At 55.0% G+C, this 22,778-nt stretch overlaps 1 protein-coding gene across 4 annotated transcripts in view; it reads left to right on the top strand.

Moving 5' to 3' along the window:
- The window catches only part of sema4f (sema domain, immunoglobulin domain (Ig), transmembrane domain (TM) and short cytoplasmic domain, (semaphorin) 4F), a 352,651-nt gene that overhangs the window by 277,573 nt on the left and 52,300 nt on the right, over positions 1-22,778 (top strand). For all 4 annotated transcript variants that reach the window (XM_072497724.1, XM_072497723.1, XM_072497726.1 and 1 more), the window contains 2 exons: positions 7,601-7,811; positions 16,025-16,134. In XM_072497724.1, the coding sequence (XP_072353825.1) occupies positions 7,601-7,811; positions 16,025-16,134 (321 nt within the window). The remainder of the gene's footprint in view (positions 1-7,600; positions 7,812-16,024; positions 16,135-22,778) is intronic.

Here is a 22,778-nt window from a genome sequence, read left to right as displayed (position 1 = left end):
CCGGGGTGGAGGTTGGGGAGGGTCCGTGCCGGGGTGGAGGTTGGGGGGGTGGGTCCGTGCCGGGGTGGAGGTTGGGGGGGGAGGTTCCGTGCCGGGGTGGAGGTTGGGGGGGGGGGGTTCCGTGCCGGGAAGGGGGATGGGGGGTCCGTGCCGGGGAGGGGGATGGGGGGTCCGTGCTGGGGTGGAGGTTGGTGGGGGCGGTCCGTGCCGGGGTGGAGGTTGGGGGGGGGGGGGGTCCGTGCCGGGGTGGAGGTTGGGGGGGGGGGGCCCGTGCCGGGGTGGAGGTTGGGGGGGTCCGTGCCGGGGTGGAGGTTGGGGGGGAGCCCGTGCCGGGGTGGAGGTTGGGGGGGAGGGGTCCGTGCTGGGGTGGAGGTTGGGTGGAGGTTGGGGGGGTCCGTGCCGGGGAGGGGGATGGGGGGTCCGTGCCGGGGTGGAGGTTGGGGGGGGGTCCGTGCTGGGGTGGAGGTTGGGGGTTCTGTGCCGGGGTGGAGGTTGGGGGGGGTCCGTGCCGGGGTGGAGGTTGGGGGGGGGTCCGTGCCGGGGTGGAGGTTGGGGGGGGGTCCGTGCTGGGGTGGAGGTTGGGGGGGGGGTCCGTTCCAGGGTGGAGGTTGGGGGGGTGGGTCCGTGCCGGGGTGGAGGTTGGGGGGGGGTCCGTGCCGGGGTGGAGGTTGGGGGGGTGGGTCCGTGCCGGGGTGGAGGTTGGGGGGGTGGGTCCGTGCCGGGGTGGAGATTGGGGGGGGGGGTTCCGTGCCGGGGTGGAGGTTGGGGGGCGGTTCCGTGCCGGGGTGGAGGTTGGGGGGGGGGGTTCCGTGCCGGGGAGGGGGATGGGGGGTCCGTGCCGGGGAGGGGGATGGGGGTCCGTGCCGGGGAGGGGGATGGGGGGTCCGTGCTGGGGTGGAGGTTGGTGGGGGCGGTCCGTGCCGGGGTGGAGGTTGGGGGGGGGGTTCCGTGCCGGGGTGGAGGTTGGGGGGTGGGGGGGTCCGAGCTGGGGTGGAGGTTGGGGGGGTGTCCGTGCTGGGGTGGAGGTTGGGGGGGGGTCCGTGCCGGGGTGGAGGTTGGGGGGGGGGGTCCGTGCTGGGGTGGAGATTGGGGGGGGGTCCGTGCCGAGGAGGGGGATGGGAGGGCAAGTGAGTTGGTCCACCTGGCCAGGTGCCAGCCTCCAACAGTTGGACCCATGCGGTCCATGCCACCTGGCTAGGGGGAGGAGGGGATATGGGCAATGATGACATGTCGTCGTTCCGCGCCCCCCCCCCACCAGGCCGTCATGTTTTCAGATCATCCAGCGATGTTGGCCGCCGTGGTCGCAGCCGCTCATGTCTATGTTGCCCTGGATGAGGAGGAGGAGGAGGAGGAGGAGGAGCGTGCCAGAGAGGCGGCGCAGGCTGCCGCAGAGGGGCAGGCAGCAGCCGCCCAGGCTGGAGGGACACCTGACCGACAGGATGAGGAGGGGGAGGAGGCCGTCGCGGCCCCACGGCAACGGACGCACCCGAGGGCGCCCCGTGTGTACCGGCCCCGGGAGTCATTCCAGGACCTCACGGACCGGGAATGCAGGAGGAGACTACGGATGAGCCAGGAAACCGTGGCACACATCTGCCACCTGCTGGCACACCTGTCACCGCGTGGCACTGGCGGGGGACACCCTCTCCCCGTGTCCATCAAGGTTACGGTGGCCCTGAACTTTTATGCAACGTAGTCATTCCAGGCACCGAGTGGGGACCTGTCCGGCATATCGCAGACATCGGTGCACCGGTGCATCCGGGCAGTGATAGATGCCCTATATGCCATGGCGCACCGCTACATCCGCTTCCCCGTGGACCGGGCCAGCCAAGATGCCCGGGCCGTGGGCTTCTCTGCCGTGGCCGGGTTCCCCATGGTCCAGGGCGCGATCGATGGATGCACGTCGCCGTGCGGCCACCTACAGAGAACAGGGCCGTGTTCACTAATAGGAAGGGGACCAATTCGATGAACGTACAGGTGGTCTGCGACCACTGCATGATGATCCTGCACATCTGCGCCCGTTACCCAGGCAGTGTACACGACTCATTCGTGTTGTCGTGGTCATCCATCCCCGGCATGTACGAGGGACGCCATCCCCGGCTGAGGGGCTGGTTGCTGGGCGACAGGGGCTACCCATTGCGATCGTGGCTGATGACGCCTATACGGAGGCCACGCAATGAGGCGGAGAACCGCGACAATGATGCCCATGTAGCGACAAGGGGAGTGATAGAGAGGTGCTTTGGCGTGCTGAAGATGCGTTTCAGGTGCCTGGACCTCTCTGGGGGCGCCCTTCAGTATCGGTCAGATAGGGTCGGCCGCATCATTGTGGTGTGCTGCGTCCTGCACAACATAGCCCAGCAGAGGGGCGATGTGCCGCAGGCAGAGGAGGGCGGAGTGGAGGAGCAGCAGGAAGAGGCCCAGTCCTCCCCAGATGAGGTGCATGGGGGCAATGGTCAGGGCAGACGGGGTAGACACAGGCGGGCGGCTGTCCACCGTTACCGGGACAGACTGATAGACGCCCGCTTCACTGACTAGATGGGCGTGGGAATCGGGTAGTATGGCCACAGACCGCACACCATGGCAACAGCCGACCACCCACACCCCCCACCCATCCACCCACCCAGCACCCTCACCCCACCCGCATGCACACAACCCCGCCCCCATTGCCGATCCACCTGCGGCACAACGGGCCGGGCTCACACAGTTGCGGGTGGACGCGTGTCTATCGCAGGCCATGGAGGATGATGACAACCCGCCCTGCGGTGAGCTCCTGGCTCTACATCGTTGGACTATGTCTGACCCATGGCCACAGTACCACCATCCACCCGGACCATCCCTGCATGCGGCTGTGACACTGCAGCGCACGGTCCCGTCCTCTGCCCGGGGATGTTGATGGCGGCCCAGGGGGAAGGAGGCAGACTCACCTGGGGCTGAGGTAAGACCACCCCTCACACACACACTTGCGCTCAACGTACATAACACCCCCGCACACTTTGGACAGAGCACAAAGGCAGCTTCTGTAGGTGTAACATTGACTTTAATAACCAAAGGAGTTCATGCACGTGCCCTAGCCCCTAAAACTCATCTGTGCCCTGCAACCGTGTCAACTTACTCAGTGTCTAATTGTTTGGCCTTACGGGCCCTTTGACTACGTCTACGTGGTTCCCCAGACGGTACACCAGAACTGGAGGTGGACTCCTGTGATTCCTGCCCTCTGACACTGGATCCCTTTGGCGGCCGTTTCCTGGGGCGTCCTGGCCTAGATGGGCCAGGCTGCGGCCCGGGCGACTGGGATGGCGAGCTGCCAGCCAGTCCTGCCCGTTGCCCACCCGATGCACCTGGAACGGAAGGGGGGGGGGAGTCCGAGGTTTCGCGGTGTACCGGGACCTCCCCTACAGAGGGAGCCGGGACGGACCACACCATCTCCTCTTCCCTCGGGGTGCCCGATGGCCCCCAGGCGTCTACATGGGTGGGGGATGCGAACGGACTGGCCATCTGACGCCCCCCCGACATCTGGCGCTGCCAGTCCTGGAGGCCCGTGCTGGTATCGACAGGGGTCTGCAGGTTTGCAGCCATGCAGCCCAGGGGGTTGGCAAACCCTGTCTGTGACAGTGCGACGCCGGCTCGCACATGGCCACTGGCGCCGATGCCCTCAGCGATGGCCTGCGGAGACTGGGCCATGGCCTGCAGAGACTGGGCCATGGCCTGCTGAGACTGGGCTATGGCGTTGAGCACCTCTGCCATCTGGCGCTGGCACTGGCTCATGGCCTCCTGTGAGAGGGCAGCCATTTCCTGCGCCACAGACGCCGCCTGCACGGAAGGCCCCAGGCCTCGCAAACCGTTCCCCATGTCTGACACCGTCGCACCCATTGCCTCCACCGCGGACGCCACCCGTGCGGTGTTGGCCTGGGTGGCACGCATGACCGGCACCACTCCCAGCTCCTGGACGCGGGTGGACTCCTCCACCTGCGACCGCAGCCGCCGCAAGCCGCCCGTCACCCTCTTCGCTCGTCTCCGGGTCGGTGGTTGCATCGGATCTGTGTGTGGGTGTGGTAGCTGCAGGAACCCGGGACCCATCTGGGCGGCAGATGTTCGCTTGGGCTGGGCTGCCCTCCGACCGCCTGGTCCCTCTGCTGCTCCTACCTCCACCTACTGTACCAGGACGGCTGTGTTGTGCACACCAGTGAGTGTACCAGACGCCTCATCACTAAAGTGCCCGACCAAGGTGAGTGTTTCTGCGATGGTGGAGGGTGTTGGTGACAGCAGTGGCGTGTCGTGCTCTTCGTTCCATTCTGAGTCCATGGCACTTTGGGGTGGGGGTTCGTCTCCACCCATCCACTCTGAGTCACTGTTCGGTATTTCGTCTTCCTGGGTAGGGGTGTCCCGGGTAGGGGTGTCCCGGGTAGGGGTGTCCCGGGTAGTGGTGTCCTGGGTAATGGTGTCCTGGCTCAGATGTGACGGGGGCCTGTGGCTGCCCCCCTCGTCGCTGGGTGTTCGCTCCCGCACGTGACGGGGGTTTCGTCTCCCTGTTGCTCCAGGTCTCTCCGTCTCCCGTGGTGTGCGAGGGGCATCCTGTGGGCGTCGCATGCTGGAGGGTCCGGGTCTCTCCGTCTCCCGTGGTCTCCGAGGGGCATCCTGCGGGCGTCGCATGCTGGAGGGTGCGGGTCTCTCCGTCTCCCGTGGTCTCCGAGGGGCATCCTGCGGGCGTCGCATGCCGGAGGGTGCGGGTCTCTCCGTCTCCGAGGGGCATCCTGCGGGCGTCGCATGCTGGAGGGTGCGGGTCTCTCTGTCTCCTGTGGTCTCCGAGGGGCATCCTGCGGGCGGTCTGCATCTGCGGGGATGGGTGCCTGGACGTTTGGTCCTGCGATACACAATGAAGCATGCATGGTTAGACATCAGGCAGTGATCAGGTGATACGGGGGAGGGGGATATAGGGGAGGGGGGATATGGGGTCGGGCTGTCGGTGGCTCACTTGCTAGTACGCCCCCGACCTCTGCATCAGCAACCTCCCGGTCCTCAGGTCCGCCAGCCAGTTCCAGGGCCCTTTCCTGGTGTTCGGTCAGTGGCCTCTCATCAGCGGGCCCTCCTCCAGTCCTCACATGCTCCCTATTGTTGTGTGCGCGCTTCTCCTGTGGGGGGGGGGCGGGGGGGCAGGGGTAAAAGGCAACAGTGTTAGGCAGGTATATGAATGCACGCCATCGGTTGCGCGTGCATTGCAGAGGTTAAGGTTAGGGCTGGATTCACTTGGGGATATGGGGGAGGGGGGCATATGGGGGAGGGGGGGATATGGGGATATGGGGGAGGGGGGATATGGGGGAGGGGGGGATATGGGGAGGCTCACCCTGCCTGCTCTGACGAGGTTGTTCACCTTGTGGCACTGGGTGCCTGTCCGTGGTGTCAGGGCCACAGCGGTGACGGCCTCTGCCACTTCCCTCCACAGACGCCGGCTGTGGCGTGGGGCAACTCTGCGGCCGTGCCCGGGATACAGGGCGTCCCTCCTCTGCTCCACCGCGTCCAGGAGCGCCTCCACATCGCGTGACTCGAACCTCGGGGCTGAGCGACGGCCAGCCATCCAGTCGGGTGTTGCGGTCGGGTGTTCCGGTCGGGTGGGGGGGGGAGCAGCGCGGCCTTATGAGCCGTCACGCCGTGCAGCGCGTATGACGCTGCGCGGCGTGAACCACTGCGCAAGCGCGGATCCAGTTACGTCGCTGCTAGCCCATTTCGGGCCGGAGACTATCGACCCATTTTTCCGACGTGACGCAAGTCGGATTTGCGCCGTTTTTTGCGCCGATCGGCGGACTTTCCGCCGATAACGGAGAATTGCGCCCCAGAATCCCGCAGTAGCCGCTCTACTCCGTTGCAGCAGGAGACTCGCAGGAGCACAGCATTAAAACTTTAAGGTTTTCCTCAAAGCATCACTGAATAGGTCAAATAACCTTCCCGATTCATTGGAGACCCTGGCCTATGATCGACCAAAATGGAGAAAACACGTTTAGGAAGGCACAAAACACATCAAGAGACTTTGATGGGAATATGTAGAGGTGAAATCAAGGTATCAGTGGGAGCGCACAAATTCAAAACAACCTGTCCGCCCAACAGGAGTGGGGTTACTGAGTGACAGTGTGAGGGAGCTGTATTAACATCAGTCGCGATACAGTCGGTAACACAGGGTGCTGGGGGAGAGGGGTTACTGAGTGACAGTGTGAGGGAGCTGTATTAACATCAGTAGCGATACAGTCAGTAACACAGGATGCTAAGGGTGAGGGGTTACTGAGTGACAGTGTGAGGGAGCTGGATTAACATCAGTGGAGATACAGTCAGTTACACGGCGCTTGGGTAGAGGGGTTACTGAGTTGACAGTGTGAGAGAGCTGGATTAACATATAATAGTCTTTATTAGTGTCACAAGTAGGTTTACATTAATACTGGGGCTGGTTTAGCACACTGGGCTAAATCGCTGGCTTTTAAAGCAGACCAAGGCAGGCTAGCAGCATGGTTCGATTCCCGTACCAGCCTCCCCAAACAAGCGCCGGAATGTGGCGACTAGGGGCTATTCACAGTAACTTCATTTGAAGCCTACTTGTGACAATAAGCAATTTTCATTTTTCATACTGCAATGAAGTTACTGTGAAAATCCCCTCGTCGTCAAACTCCGGCTCCTGTTCGGGTACACTGAGGGAGAATTCAGAATGCCCATTTCAAAGAACAAAGAAATGTACAGCACAGGAACAGGCCCTTCGGCCCTCCAAGCCCGTGCCGACATGCTGCCCGACTAAACTACAATCTTCTACACTTCCTGGGTCCGTATCCCTCTATTCCCATCCTATTCATGTATTTGTCAAGATGCCCCTTAAATGTCACTATCGTCAACCTAATAAGCACATCTTTCGGGACTTGTGGGAGGAAACTGGAGCATCAGTAGTAGACAGTCAGTAACACAGGGCTCTGGGAAGAGAGAGGTTACTGAGTGACAGTGAGATGGTGCTGGATTAACAGACGTCAAAATATAACTTTACAGTAACTAATTTTAATGGATGGTGGTACAGTGGTTATGTTACTGGACAAGTAATCCAGAGATCCGGATGAAAGATTTGAGTTCAAATTCTACCATGGTAGCTGAAGGAATTTAACATTCAAATAGTTCATAAGTCTGGGATAATATGCTAGTGTCATTAAGAATGTTGATGAAACTAACAAATTGTCATAAAAACACATCCTCTTGACTAACGTCTTTCAGGGGTGGAAATCTGCTGTCCCTATCCCGTCTGGTATGTATGTAAGTCCAGTCCCACAATAGTGTGGTTGACTTTTAATTGCCATCTGAAATGGCCTAGCAAGCCACTCAGTTGAATCAAACCAATATTTTTGAAAAGGCGCTGTACGTGTACCTTCACTTTATGGTCTGCAGCAGTTTATGGGACTAACTCACCACCTTTTCAAGGGAAATTGGGGATGGGAAATAAATTCTGGGTTTGCCTGCGACGCTTTCATCTCCAAAATTTAAAAAAAAAAATTCAGTGAAGGTGCCGGAATTGCTGAAGATCAGAAACTCTAAGTACAACTGAAGCTAATTGGTGTTTTTTTTCTGTTTATTTTTTATTCAGTGCATCACTAATGAGATGAAGGGGAAGGGCTATTCAACATCCTTGGACCTGCCAGATCAGGTGCTGATGTTTGTTCGAGATCACCTTCTGATGGCTGATAGCATCCTCCCAATTGGTGGGAAGCCGCTCCTTATTATGAGGGACACTGTGTATTCCAAGATCATTGTCCAGAAAGTGAGTGCCGGGATTGAGGTTTTCTACTTGGGTACAGGTGAGGAAATATAATCTATCTTTGTGTATGCCTATGGGTCTCTTTCTGTTCTGTTACTTGGAATCTAACGGAACAGAGTGGTCTACTTCCCTGACAGTGTAGTTGGAAGGGCTGTGCATTGTAACACTGCTCTTCTGTTTCTGGAATGTGGATCAGACCCTGATAAAGCAAAAGTCTCCTTTCTGCTTTTGTAAAATCCTGGCCATGTCCTTTGTGGTGTAACATAGAACATACAGTGCAGAAGGAGGCCTCACTTCCACCCTATCCCGGTAACCCAATAACCCCTCCTAACCTTTTTTGGTCACTAAGGGCAATTTTATCATGGCCAATCCACCTAAACTGCACGTCTTTGGACTTTGGGAGGAAACCGGAGCACCCGCAGGAAACCCACGCAGACACGGGAAGAACATGCAGACTCTGCACAGACAGTGACTCAGTGGGGAATCAAGCCTGGGACCCTGGCGCTGTGAAGCCACAGAGCTATCCACCTGTGCTACCGTGCTGCCCATTTTGCTACACTTTACTATAAGCTTTACGATAATTGTCACAACAATACTGGCATTATACCACATAAGGAGCTGTGGAATGAGTTGCTCTTAGCAACTAGTGGTGGCAGAAGGGATGTCATAGTTGATCTCAAATAGTAGAGTACCCTACTGCTGCCCCAGCTGAGCGAGAGTGAAGAATTTACTAGGATTTTTGCTGTTGATTGCTATCCTATAACTGTATCTCTTTTGTGTCTTATATGTCTGGTTACGCTTGCTGTGACACAGCAATCATCTTTAGAGTATTATTTTATCGTAATTGTCACTTTTAAAGGAACATAATTTCTTGGGTGAGAAGTCAGTTGATACATTCCTCAGTCTCAGTTAAGAGCATCTCCTCTCCTTAACTCTTACTTGAAGGTAATTATTTAAAAAAAAAAATTTTTTAGAGTACCCAATTATTTTTTTTTCCAATTAAGGGGCAATTTAGCGTGGCCAATCCATCTAACCTGCACATCTTTGGGTTGTGGGGTGAAACCCACACAGACACGGGGAGAATGTGCAAACTCCACACGGACAGTGACCCAGGGCCAGGATTCGAACCTGGGTCCTCAGCGCTGCGGTCTCAGTGCTAACCACTGCACCACATGCCACCCTGAAGGTCATTATTTTGAAGGCTTGTATTTTATGAAGGCTAGCAATTTAAAAATAAAAATCTTGAACTCAATGGATGACTCAGGAAAAATTGGAGATTCGACAGCTAAGCCTTGTCCTACTGCTCCATACAGCCCACTGAAAGATTGGTAAGCAGAGGGCACAGACAGAAGAAAATTGGTAAGCAGAGGGCACAGACAGAAGAAAATTGGTAAAATAGTCAGAGAGGAGATGGGGAGAATTTACCTCATGCAGCAGTTGTAAGCTGGAATGTGCTGCCTGAAAGAATAGTGGAAACAAATTCAATAGTGGCTTTCCAAAGGAAATTGGACATGTAATTGAAAAGGATAAAATTGCAGAGTGCGGGGAACGAACAAGGGACTGGGTCTAATTGGATAGCTCATTTCTAAAAAGGCAGCACCGGCATGATAGGGTGAATGCTCTCTGTTCAGTGAAATTCAACGATTCTTCAAGTTGAAACATGTAGCAGTCAAGGTGATTGTATTTTTAGAAGCATAATATGGAGTCCTCTACTATAGATTCAGAAGTCAACTTTGGGAATGACGTCTCACCATGGAACTGGGAAACAGACATGTTTGTTTTTGGGTCAATATCTCGCCTTTGTGAGGGGTAGGGGGAGGTGTAGGTACTGATTAAAGTTAAAATTTTCATGTGGATGATCCCTTATATGGCAATGGACTGGTTTCCTGTCCAATTCAGGACATTCGGCAAGCTCTCTAAGGCCATATGGAGGCCTTTCAGTTTCAGAGAAGCAACCAGCTGCAGTGCAAGGTAAGGAAACAGGAGGGTTACGACATCCTGGAGAAGTGCACGGTCAATTCCAGCCCCACTCGTCTCAGAGTCACAACACAAGTGAAATTAACCAATGGTTCTTCTAAAACGTCTTTGGCCTTTTGCTTCCCAATAAGTACAGTCACCAGGTTTGTAAGTTGAAACACAATTACTGTTTTTTTATAATGAGGATAAAGATGAAATATGCATTAAATGCAACTGAATGACAACAAGCTAACCTACCCCCTTCAACTGTCCACCTTCTAGCCCCCCCCCCCCCCCCCCCTCCACACACACACACACACACAGATCAGACAAACAGAGGGGGAGAGAAGGGGTAAGAATAATAAGGTAGCAGGACAGGTAGAAAAGTGGTGGAAAAGGTATATGGGATAGTTCCTTTCATAGAGTAACTATTATACATTATTTAAATTTATTGCTGAGGTCATCAGCAAGTGAACATAAGAACTAGGAGCCGGAGCAGTCCATCTTGCCCCTCGAGCCTGCTCCGTCATTCAATAAGACCATGGCTGATCTTTTTGTGGACTCAGCTCAGTGGGTTGAGATGTAATCACCTTCTGTTATTGGGCAGAGCACAGCCTTTTGGTCCCATTCATTGTCCATCAACCAAATCAATCAAACCTGTATCAGCCAGTTTAAAACCGCACAGCCTTCTGGATCCTCCTGTTTGAATTAAAGGTGCAGGCTGCTTTGCTTTAAAGTCACAAGTCCATTTAGCATCCATGGGTCAAAAATGTATCAGCAAAAATAAACGAATGAAGAAAGAAGGGAACAAACGGGGCATTACGGTGGCACAGTGGTTAGCACTGCTACCTCACAGCACCAGGGACCCAAGTGACTGTCTATGTGGAGTATGCACTTTCACTCCATGTATGCATGGGTTTCCTCCGGCTGCTCCGGTTTCCTCCCTTAGTCCAAGGATGTTCAGGTTAGATGGATTGGCCAGGCTAAATTGCCCCTTAGTGTCCAAAAGGTTAGGTGGGGTTATGGGGATGGGGTGGGGTCATGAGCCTAGGTAGGGTGATCTTTCCAAGGGTCGGTGTAGACTATGGGCTCCATGGCCTCCTCCTGCACTTAGAGATTGTATGACCCTTACAGTGCTTCTTCGTGCCTAACCTCATTACAGCCTTGGATCAAACATGGACAAAAAGAGCTGAATGCCAGTGGGGAGGTGAGAGTGATTGCCCTTGATATCAAGGCAACATTTGACCGAGTATGGCATCAAGGAGCACTAGCTAAACTGAGTCAATGGGAATCGGGGAGAAACCTCTCCGCTGGTTGGAGTCATATCTGGCACAAAGGAAGGTGGCTGTTGTGTTGGAGGTCAATCATCTCAACTCTAAATCTTCACTGCAGGAGTTCCTCCGTGTAGGAGGTCAATCATCTCAACTCCAAATGTTCACTGCAGGAGTTCCTCAGGGCGGTGTTCTGGGCACAACCATCTTCAGCTGCTTCATCAATGACCTCCCATCCATCATAATGTCATAAGTGGGACGTTAGCGGGTGACTGCACCATATTCAGCACCATTCACGATTCCTCAGATAATGAAGCAGTCCATGTCCAAATGCGGCAAAACCTGGAATATCCAGGCTTGAGCTGACAAGTGACAAGTTACATTTGTGACAAGTGCCCGGCAATAACCAATCGCCACAAGTGCCAGGCAATGACCATCTCCTACAAGAGAAGATCTAACCACCCCGCCCCTGACATTCAATGGCATTACCATTGCTGAATCCCCCATAAATCAACATCCTGGGGTGGGGGGGGGGGGGGGTTACCATTGATCAGAAACTGAACTGGAGTAGCTATATTAATACTGTGGCTACCAGGGCAGGCCAAAGGCTATGAACCCCCCCCCTCCCCGCCAAAGCCAGTCCACCATCTACAAGGCACAAGTCAGGAGTGTAATGGAATACTCTCCATTTGCCTGGATGAGTGCAGCTCCAATAACAATCAAGAAGCTCGATACCATCCAGGACAAACCAGTCCGCTTGCTTACACCCCCTTCCACAAACATTCAAACCCTCCACCACCAACGAACAGTGGCAGCCGTGTTTACCATCTACAAGATGCACTGCAGTAATTCACCAAGGTTCCTTCGACAGCACCTTACAAACGCACGGCCACTGCCATCTAGAAGGACAAGAGCAGCAGATACCTGGGAACCCCACCACCTGGAGGTTCCCCTCCAAGTCACTTACCATCCTGACTTGGAAAAATATCACCGTTCCTTCATTGTCGCTGTGGCAACAACCTGGAACTTGCTCCCCAACAGCATAGTGGGTGTACCTACACCTCGGACTGCATCGGTCCAAAGAGGCAACTTACCACCACCTTCTGAAGGACAACTAGGGATGAGCAATAGATACTGGCCTAACCAGTGATGCCCATAATTCCACAAATTAATTTTAAAAATCCATTTAAAAAATCTTTACAAAAAAAAACAGCAAGCCACCACTGTGGGAGGAGAGCCTTTTTACATATGGTCTTTGGTTGTACCTCCACCTAGGCATCAGAGAAGGCCTGTAAGCTTGACAGGCATCCCAGCCTGCTGCTGGGTTCCTGCCTCTCGGCAGGTGACCTGTGTTGGGGAAACTGGAAGCTGACTTTAAAATCCCTTTAACAAGGCACTTAATGAGCTTAATTGCCTGCCATCCACTTGGGTCCTGATATCATCTCCCCAAAATAGTACACACCAGGAAGAGTTTCCTGTACGGGTCTCCAAAAATTCAACCTTGTATCTCAGAGCTTCAACGACCAGGAAAGGCCCAGTTTCAATCACCTGTGTTGCTCAGTAAACTGATCTTATTTGGGTTAAGTTTCAGGTGCCATAGTTGACAATCACACCCTGGGAATGGAGGGGAAAATTGCAGAGGTTTGCTGCTCTCCATCAGACTTCAGTTGCCACCCATTTGCTGCCAAGTATTTGAGTTGATATCAGTTTCGGATTAGGTTGGGTAAGATGTCCTCCTCCATCAGATAACATGCATTTCCTGTCATGGTTCACATTTTTTATTCGTTCACGGGATGTGGGCATCGCTGGCTGGGCGAGCATTAAAGGCCCATCCCTGGGGGCATTTATGAGTCAACCAGATTGCTATAGGTCTGCAGTCACATGTAGGCCAGAACAGGTAAGGACGACAGATTTCCTTCCCTGAAGAACTGTAGTGAACCAGATGAGTTTTTAACGATACTTGACAATAATTTCATGGTCACCCTTTTTTAACCTATTAATTCCATTTATTTTTTTAATGAATTCAAATTTTACCGTCAGCCATGGCGGGATTCGATCCCGGATCCCCAGAGCATGACTCTGGGTCTCTGGATTACTAGTCAAGCGACAATACCACTACGCCACTGCCTACCCCCACTTGGGCAAGGTTCCAGATTTTAAAAAAATTATTTGTTCATGGGACGTGCCCGTCGCAGGCTATGCCACATTTATTGCTGATCCCTACTTGTCCTTGAGGGGCAGTTAAGAGTCAACCACATGCTGTGGGTCTGGAGTCACATGTAGGTCAGACCAGGTAAGGACCACAGATTTCCTTCCCTGAAGGACATTCGTGAACCAGATGTTTTTTTTACGATAATCGGCAATGGTTTCATGGTCATCAGCACATTTTTATTGAATTCAAATTTCACCATTTGCAGTGGCGTTTTTGAACCTGGGACCCCAGAGCAGTAGTCTGAGTTTCTGGATTACTAGTCCAGTGACAATATCAGTATGCCACCGCCTCCCCAATGCCAGAGAAACCATCTCCCACCAAAGGGGCTGGATTCTCCGGTCCCCCCCAGCCACGTGTTTCCTGGCGGCACCCTGCTCACTGGTGGCGGGATTCTATTTTCCCGGTGCTTGTCAATGGAATTTCCCATTGTGACCACTCCATGTGGGCAGATGTGCGCTGCCAGTGGGGAAAGTGAATCGCAGCAACCAGAGAATTCCGGCCAATGCTTCTTGAAAAAAAAAAAAGCGGTTTAGTGAAAGAGTAACACAGTACAATATTATATATAATATAGTGTGCTAGAGTCTCCCTCTGGTTCTGAGAAATACCAACCAAGCATCTCCCTGAAAAGTGGAAGGCGAAATAGACAGGAACGTTGTTGGAGGATGTTCTTTAATGCAACTGCTCAGTTAGAGGAACAAAATGATTGCACATATTTTTAAAAAATAAGAAAGAGCTTGCATTTATATAGCATTTTGAAAGCACTGGCAATATTCTTATCTGGAGCCCTGTCCGATTACAGTTAATGCCTTGCTTTACAAGTCAGTGAGACATTGGAGATCTGAAAGAGGAGACATGCACTACACTCTTGTGACCAGTCTCAACCTGAAACACCAGCCTAGCTACTTCTCTTTTTTTGGACAACATTCATGCTCTTATTACATCATAGCTGTTTGCTTCAGAATGACAAAGAAGACTGGAGGAAATGATTAACGTTGTTACTTGGGTTTTAAATGTCACATGGTGTGATCCAGGAAAGGGGGACTAGGGTGACCGTGTTTTAAAAGGATTCTCAATGTTTGAGTATCATGGATTGACTGTACATGAAACTCCTGCAATTAGTGCCGCCCAAAGGCATTAGCAATGTCCATGATTTGGTGGCATAATGGTAATGTCACTGTATTAATAATCCAGAGGCCCAGGCTAATGCTCTGGGATATGGGATTGGATCCCACCATGGCAGCTAGTGGAATTTAAATTCATTTATGTAATGCAAAAGTTTGGAAATTTTTTAAATTAATTTGCGGGTGTGGGCATCACTAGTTAGGCCAGCATTCATTCCCCATCCTTAGCTGCCCTTCAGAAGGTGGTGGTGAGTTGCCATCTTTAACCGCTGCAGTCATTGAGGTCTAAGTACACCCGCAGTGCCGTTAGGGAGGGAGTTCCAGGATGTTGCCCCAGCGACAGTGAAGGAACGCCGATATATTTCCAAGTCAGTGTGGTGAACGACTTGGAGGGGAACCTCCAGGTGGTGGGGTTCCCAGGTATCTGCTGCTCTTGTCCTTCTAGATGGTAGTGGTCGTGGGTTTGGAAGGTGCTGTCTGGGGAACCTTGGTGAATTACTGCAGTGCACCTTGTAGACAGTACACATGGCTGCCACTGTTCGGCGGTGGTGAAGGAAGTGAATGTTTGTGGAAGGGGAGCAATTAAGTTAGTCTCAGTATTGGTTAAATGATCATTAATTATTGTAAAAACTCAATTGGTTCACTAATGTCCTTTAGGGAAAGAAGTCTACCATTTTTTGGTTGTCTTTTCAGTTTAATAGACCATGGCCAGTAACCATCCTTACCTGGGTTGACCCGCATGTGACTCTGGATCCACAGAAAAGTGGTTGACTCTGAACTACCCTCTGAAATGGCCTAGTTCAAGTGCAGTTAGGGACGGGCAACAAATGCTTTCCTTTAAATGACTGCCCACATCCCGTGAAAGAATTTTTTACAAGTCCCAATCAATGAATGGTGACAGTACAGAAGGGGTCATTAGGCCCATTGGGTTTTTCCAATTTTATGTAAGTGCAATTTAGCTTGTTCTATTCCTTTGTCCTTTTACCTTTCAGAGATTTATCCAATTTCCTTTTTGACAGGCACATTGTATCAAGTTCACCACACACTCAGGCAGTACATGTACATTCCCAGTCCTAATCACTCATCGCATAATTTCTTCTTCCCTCGAGTTGCCTTTGGTTCTTTTGTCACACACCTTAAATCTATGTTATAAATAAAAACAAAAAATACTGGAAATGCACAGCACATCTGGCAGCATCTGTGAAGAGAGTTAGCATTTCAGGTCAGTCAGCTGCGTGCTCAGGTTCTTAACCCTTCTGCTCGCCAATGGGAACATTTTCTTTCTATCCACCGTCCAGATAATTCACGATTTTGAACTCTTCTATCAAATCGCCTCTCAATGTTCTCTTCTAACAAGAACCACCCCAGCTGCTGCAATCTTTTCATGTCACTGAAATCCTCCATCCCTGGAATCATTCTCATAAATCCTTGCCGCACCTTCTCTAATGCTTTAACATCCTTCCTGAAGTGTGATGCCCAGATTTTAACATATAATACTCGAAGGTTGATTGAGTATTTTCTAGGCAGTGGGAAAAATCCACTGATGGAAAGCTTTAAACCAGAGGCCCAAAGTCACTTGGCTCTCCCAAGAATGTTACAACCACCAAATGTCACACTTCAAGTTATTCAAATACTATATCCTAATTTGTGCTTTACTTGAGAATAACGTTATCTTTTTGGTGTATTGATATAGAAACTGGACATTTGCACAAAGCAGTCAGAAGCCACTCCAAGACCCGTGTGGTGGAGGACTATGTAGTCTTCAAGACAGATGAGAAAGTTCAGTACATTGCATTACACAAGGTAAGGAGTGCAGCAAATCATAAGGCCATCAAACCTTGCAATATGGACCTTATACTATTACTAGAAATCTTGGAAAATACAACTGGACCAAGTGATGGCCATTCAATGCATGAATCTTGCTTCCATAGACTGTATGTTTTACTCTGCTCCATTGTGGCCAGATTTCTGTTGATGCAAATATATGAATTGGGAAAAGAGTAGACCCCTTGATCCTCCTCCACAATTAGTACGACCATGGCAATAATATCATGGTTGATCTGATTGTAACCATGGGCGAAATTCTCCATTTGGGAGATATGGGGCAGGATTCTCTGTTTCTTAGACTAAGTACTGACGCCAGGATTGAATCGCGGGTGGGCAGCACGGTGGCACAGTGGTTAGCACTGCGACTACGGCGCTGAGGACCCTGGGTCACTGTCCGTGTGGAGTTTGCACATTCACCCCGTGTCTGCGTGGGTTTCACCCCCACAATCCAAAGATGTGCAGGGTAGGTGGATTGGACATGCTAAATTGACCCTTAATTGGGAACAAAAAATAATTGGGCACTCTAAATTTTTTTTAAAAGGATTAATCGCGGGTGTTTTACGGTTACGATGAAGGCGTTGTTCAGGACATGCTAATATGCCAGCACTGGTGCCAGGTGGAACTAGTGAGATCCTAATGCACGCCGGCATGTGATTCGCTGGGGTTGGGATTGGCACTGGAGAGCCTGACCAGCTACAGCCGCATAGAAGCATTCCACTGCCCCACACACTCATTCCACCCAAGAAGATCTCGCGCCAAAGAGAGGCACGAGGTTCGCTGATGCAGAGCTGGAGATATTGCTCGATGCCGTGGAGGAGAGGAGGCTGCCACCCACTGACGTCAACTGGGCCTGGCTGCAGGTGACAGAGGCCGAGAGTGCCGTGGGCCCCACCTCCAGGACCAGGCAGCAGGGCAGGAAGCAGCTGCACAACCTCCTCAGGGTGGACACGGTGAATCACCAACTCCAAACCACTGGAACCACCTCTGTCCCATACTCTCCATACCCATCACACTCCCAATCCCACCCCCCACGAGGGCCCCACTAAGTGGACCGGTAAGCAGTTTTTTTTATTTTAAATACCACAAGTGAATCTCGCTGTCGGCCCTTCTGCCTGTTAATAAGATATTAATGCATTATACTGTACATTCTGGATGCCCATGCTGGCGCATGGCGTGAACCGCATTCAGGTTGCTGTTGAGGCACTGGAAGCTGTCTTTTGGGCGCCCTGCGTGACCTCGATTTTCGTCTGACACCGTGGGCGTCATTCTCCGACCGCCCAGTGGGTCGGAGAATGGCCATTGGCCGCCGTGAATCCCGCCCCCGCCGGTTGCCAAAGTCTCCGAAGGGAGAAAAGTCGGCGGGGTGTTAATGGCGCCGCAGATGTCGGAGAATGGCACGGGTGTACGCAAGGCAGCCGATTTTGGGCCTGCCGATATTCTCCCTTTCGGATGGGCCGAAGTCCCGTCGACGTGATGACCGGTCACGTCAACGTAAATCAAACCTCCTTTTCATCGGCGTGAACCTGTGCTCCAGGTTCACGCCGACCAGCGTGGAGGTGAGTGACGGCCTGGGGGGTTGGCCGCTGGGCAGGCGATGGCATGGCGTGGCCACAGTCTGAATGTGTGGGGAGAGGTGTGTCTAGGGTTGTGTGTGTGTGTGTGTGTGTGTGTGTGTGTGCGGTGGGGGGGGGGTGGTTAGAGTGAACATAGAACATAGAAAATACAGCACAGAACAGACCCTTCGGCCCACGATGTTGTGCCGAACCTTTGTCCTAGATTAATCATAGATTATCATTGAATTTACAGTGCAGAAGGAGGCCATTCGGCCCCCTGAGTCTGCACAGGCTCTTGGAAAGAGCACTCCACCCAAACTCAACACCTACACCCAACACCAAGGGCAATTTTGGACACTAAGGGCAATTTATCACGGCCAATCCACCTACCCTGCACATCTTTGGACTGTGGGAGGAAACCGGAGCACCCGGAGGAAACCCACGCAGACACTGGGAGGACGTGCAGACTCCGCACAGACAGTGACCCAAGCCGGAATCGAACCTGGGACCCTGGAGCTGTGAAGCAATTGTGCTATCCACAATGCTACCGTGCTGCCCTTAAGAAAAAATAAATCTACTCTATATCATTTTACCGTAATACATGTACCTATCCAATAGCTGCTTGAAGGTCCCTAATGTTTCCGACTCTACTACCTCCACAGGCAGTGCATTCCATGCCCCCACTACTCTCTGGGTAAAGAACCTACCTGTGATATCCCTCCTATATCTTCCACCATTCACCTTAAATGTATGTCCCCTTGTAATGGTTTGTTCCACCCGGGGAAAAAGTCTCTGACTGTCTACTCTATCTATTCCCCTAATCATCTTATAAACCTCTATCAAGTCGCCCCTCATCCTTCTCCATTCTAATGAGAAAAGGCCTAGCACCCTCAACCTTTCCTCGTAAGACCTACTCTCCATTCCAGTGGGCTGGGCTCCGGGGGAGTGCCGGGAGCGGGGTCCGTGCCGGGGAGGAGGATGGGAGGTCCGTGCCGGGGGGGAGGATGGGGGGTCCGTGCCGGGGAGGGGGATGGGGGGGGGTCCGTGCCGGGGGGAGGATGGGGGGTCCGTGCCGGGGAGGGGGATGGGGGGGATCCGTGCCGGGGGGAGGATGGGGGGTCCGTGCCGGGGAGGGGGATGGGGAGTCCGTGCCGGGGAGGGGGATGGGGGGGGTCCGTGCCGGGGAGGAGGATGGGGGGTCCGTGCCGGGGAGGGGGATGGGGGGTCCGTGCCGGGGAGGGGGATGGAGGGGGGGGTCCGTGTCGGGGAGGGGGATGGGGGGGTCCGTGCCGGGGAGGGGGATAGGGGGTGGTCCTTGCCAGGGGGGAGGATGGGGGGTCAGTGCCAGGGAGGGGGCTGGGGGGTGGGGGGGGGGGGGGGTCTGTGCCGGGGAGGAGGATGGGGAGGGGGGTCCGTGCCGGGGAAGGGGATGCGAGGGCAAGTGAGTTGGTCCACCTGGCCAGGTGCCAGCCTCCAACAGTTGGACCCATGTGGTCCATGCCACCTGGCTGGGGGGAAGGAGGGGATATGGGCAATGATGACATGTCGTCGTCTCCCCCCCCCCCCCCCCCAAACCAGGCCGTCATGTTTTCCGATCATCCAGCGATGTTGGCCGCCGTGGCGGCAGCCGCTAATGTCTATGTTGCCCTGGATGAGGAGGAGGAGCATGCCAGAGAGGCGGCGCAGGCTGCCGCAGAGGGGCAGGCGGCAGCCGCCCAGGCTGGAGGGACACCTGACCGACAGGACGAGGAGGGGGAGGAGGACGTCGCGGCCCCACGGGCGCCCCATGTGTACCGGCCCCGGCAGTCATACCAGGACCTCACGGACCGGGAATGCAGGAGGAGACTCCGGATGAGGCGGGAAACCGTGGCACACCTGTCACCGCGTGGCACTGGCGGGGTACCTATGTACCGTCAAGGTTACGGTGGCCCTGAACTTTTATGCAACAGGGTCATTCCAGGCACCGAGTGGGGACCTGTCCGGCATATCGCAGACATCGGTGCATCCGGGCAGTGACAGATGCCCTTTATGCCATGGCGCACCACTACATCCGCTTCACTGTGGACTGGGCCAGCCAAGATGCCCGGGCCGTGGGCTTCTCTGCCGTGGCCGGGTTCCCCATGGTCCAGGGCGTGATTGATGGGATGCACGTCGCCGTGCGGCCACCTGCAGATAACAGGGCCGTGTTCACCAATAGGAAGGGGACCTATTCGATCAACATACAGGTGGTCTGCGACCACCGCATGATGATCCTGCACGTCTGCGCCCGTCACCCAGGCGGGGTACACTGTCTACTCTATCTATTCCCCTAATCATCTTATAAACCTCTATCAAGTCGCCCCTCATCCTTCTCCATTCTAATGAGAAAAGGCCTAGCACCCTCAACCTTTCCTCGTAAGACCTACTCTCCATTCCAGTGGGCTGGGCTCCGGGGGAGTGCCGGGAGCGGGGTCCGTGCCGGGGAGGAGGATGGGAGGTCCGTGCCGGGGGGGAGGATGGGGGGTCCGTGCCGGGGAGGGGGATGGGGGGGGGTCCGTGCCGGGGGGAGGATGGGGGGTCCGTGCCGGGGAGGGGGATGGGGGGGATCCGTTTCAGGTGCCTGGACCTCTCTGGGGGCGCCCTTCAGTATCGGTCAGATAGGGTCGGCCGCATCATTGTGGTGTGCTGCGTCCTGCACAACATAGCCCAACAAAGGGGCGATGTGCCGCAGGCAGAGGAGGGCGGAGTGGAGGAGCAGCAGGAAGAGGCGCAGTCCTCCCCAGATGAGGGGGATAGGGGCAATGGTCAGGGCAGACGGGCTAGATACAGGCGGGTGGCTGTCCACCGTTACCGGCTGGCCCAGCGGGCACGGGACAGACTGATAGCCGCCCGTTTCACTGACTAGATGGGCGTAGGAATCGGGTAGTGTGGCCACAGACCGCACACCATGGCAACAGCCAACCACCCACACCCCCCACCCATCCACCCACCCAGCACCCTCGCCCCCCAACCCCACCCACCCCACCCGCATTCACACCCCCCCCCATTGCCGATCCACCTGCGGCACAATGGCCGGGCTCACACAGTTGCGGGTGGATGCGTGTCTATTGCAGGCCATGGAGGATGATGACAACCCGCCCTGCGATGAGCTCCTGGCTCCACATCGTTGGACTATGCCTGACCCATGGCCACAGTACCGCCATCCACCCGGACCATCCCTGCATGCGGCTGTGACACTGCAGCGCACGGTCCCGTCCTCTGCCCGGGGGGATGTTTATGGCGGCCCAGGGGGAAGGGGGCAGACTCACCTGGGGTTGAGGTAAGACCACCCTCACACACACACTTGCGCTCAACGTACATGACACCCCCGCACGCTTTGGACAGAGCACAAAGGCAGCTTCTGTAGGTGTAACATTGACTTTAATAACCGAAGGAGTTCATGCACGTGCCCTAGCCCCTAAAACTCATCTGTGCCCTGCACCCGTGCCAACTTACTCAGTGTCTAATTGTTTGGCCTTACGGGCCCTTTGACTACGTCTACGTGGTTCCCCAGACGGTACAGCAGAACTGGAGGTGGACTCCTGTGATTCCTGCCCTCTGACTCAGGATCCCTTTGGCGGCCGTTTCCTGGGGCGTCCTGGCCTAGATGGGCCAGGCTGCGGCCCGGGTGACTGGGATGGCGAGCTGCCAGCCTGTCCTGCCCGTTGCCCACCCGATGCACCTGGGATGGAAGGGGGGGGAGGAGTCCGAGGTGTCGCGGTGTTCCGGGACCTCCCCTACAGGGGGAGCCGGGACGGACCACATCACCTCCTCCTCCCTCGGGGTGCCCGATGGCCCCAAGGCCTCTACATGCGTGGGGGATGCGAACGGACTGGCCATCCGACGACCCCCCGACATCTGGCGCTGCCAGTCCTGGAGAGCCGTGCTGGTATCGACAGGGGTCTGCAGGTTTGCAGCCATGGAGCCCAGGGGGTTGGCAAACCCTGTCTGTGACTATGCGACGCCGGCTCGCACATGGCCACTGGTGCCGATGCCCTCAGCGATGGCCTGCTGAGACTGGGCCATGGCCTGCTGAGACTGGGCCATGGCCTGCTGAGACTGGGCCATGGCCTGCTGAGACTGGGCCATGGCCTGCTGAGACTGGGCCATGGCCTGCTGAGACTGGGCCATGGCCTGCTGAGACTGGGCCATGGCCTGCTGAGACTGGGCCATGGCCTGCTGAGACTGGGCCATGGCCTGCTGAGACTGGGCCATGGCCTGCTGAGACTGGGCCATGGCGTTGAGCGCCTCTGCCATCTGGCGCTGGCACTGCCTCATGGCCTCCTGTGAGAGGGCAGCCATGCCCTGGGCCACAGACGCCGCCTGCACGGAAAGCCCCAGGCCTCGCAAACCGTTCCCCATGTCTGACACCGTCGCACCCATTGCCTCCACCGCGGACGCCACCCGTGCGGTGTCGGCCTGGGTGGCACCACTCCCAGCTCCTGGACGTGGGTGGGCTCCTCCACCTGCGACTGCAGCCGCCGCAAGCCGGCCGTCACCCTGTTCGCTCGTCTCCGGGTCGGTGGTGCATCGGATCTATGGGTGGGTGTGGTAACTCCAGGAACCCAGGATCCATCTGGGCGGCAGATGTTCGCTTGGGCTGGGCTGCCCTCCGACTGCCCAGCCCCTCTGCTGCTCCTACCTCCACCTGCTGTACCGGGACGGCTGTGTTGTGCGCACCAGTGAGTGTACCAGACGCCTCATCACTAAAGTGCCCAACCAAGGTGAGTGTTTCTGCGATGGTGGAGGGTGTTGGTGACAGCAGCGGCATTGTGTCGTGCTCTTCGTCCCATTCTGAGTCCATGGCACTTTGGGGTGGGGGTTCGTCTCCACCCATCCACTCTGAGTCACTGTCCGGTATTTCGTCTTCCTGGGTAGGGGTGTCCCGGGTAGGGGTGTCCCGGGTAGGGGTGTCCCGGGTAGGGGTGTCCTGGCTCGGCTGTGACGGGGGTCTGTGGCTGCCCCTCTCGTCACTGGGTGGCACACGCCTGCGTCGTCGCATTCACACGCGACGGGGGAGTCGTCTCCCTGTTGCTCCAGGTCTCTCCG

This window comes from Scyliorhinus torazame, chromosome 3 (assembly GCF_047496885.1).
Source record: "Scyliorhinus torazame isolate Kashiwa2021f chromosome 3, sScyTor2.1, whole genome shotgun sequence".
NCBI classification, from domain to species: Eukaryota; Metazoa; Chordata; class Chondrichthyes; order Carcharhiniformes; family Scyliorhinidae; genus Scyliorhinus; species Scyliorhinus torazame.
The sequence above is the reverse complement of the archived record's forward strand: the minus strand, read 5'-3'. Positions and strand labels throughout refer to the sequence as shown.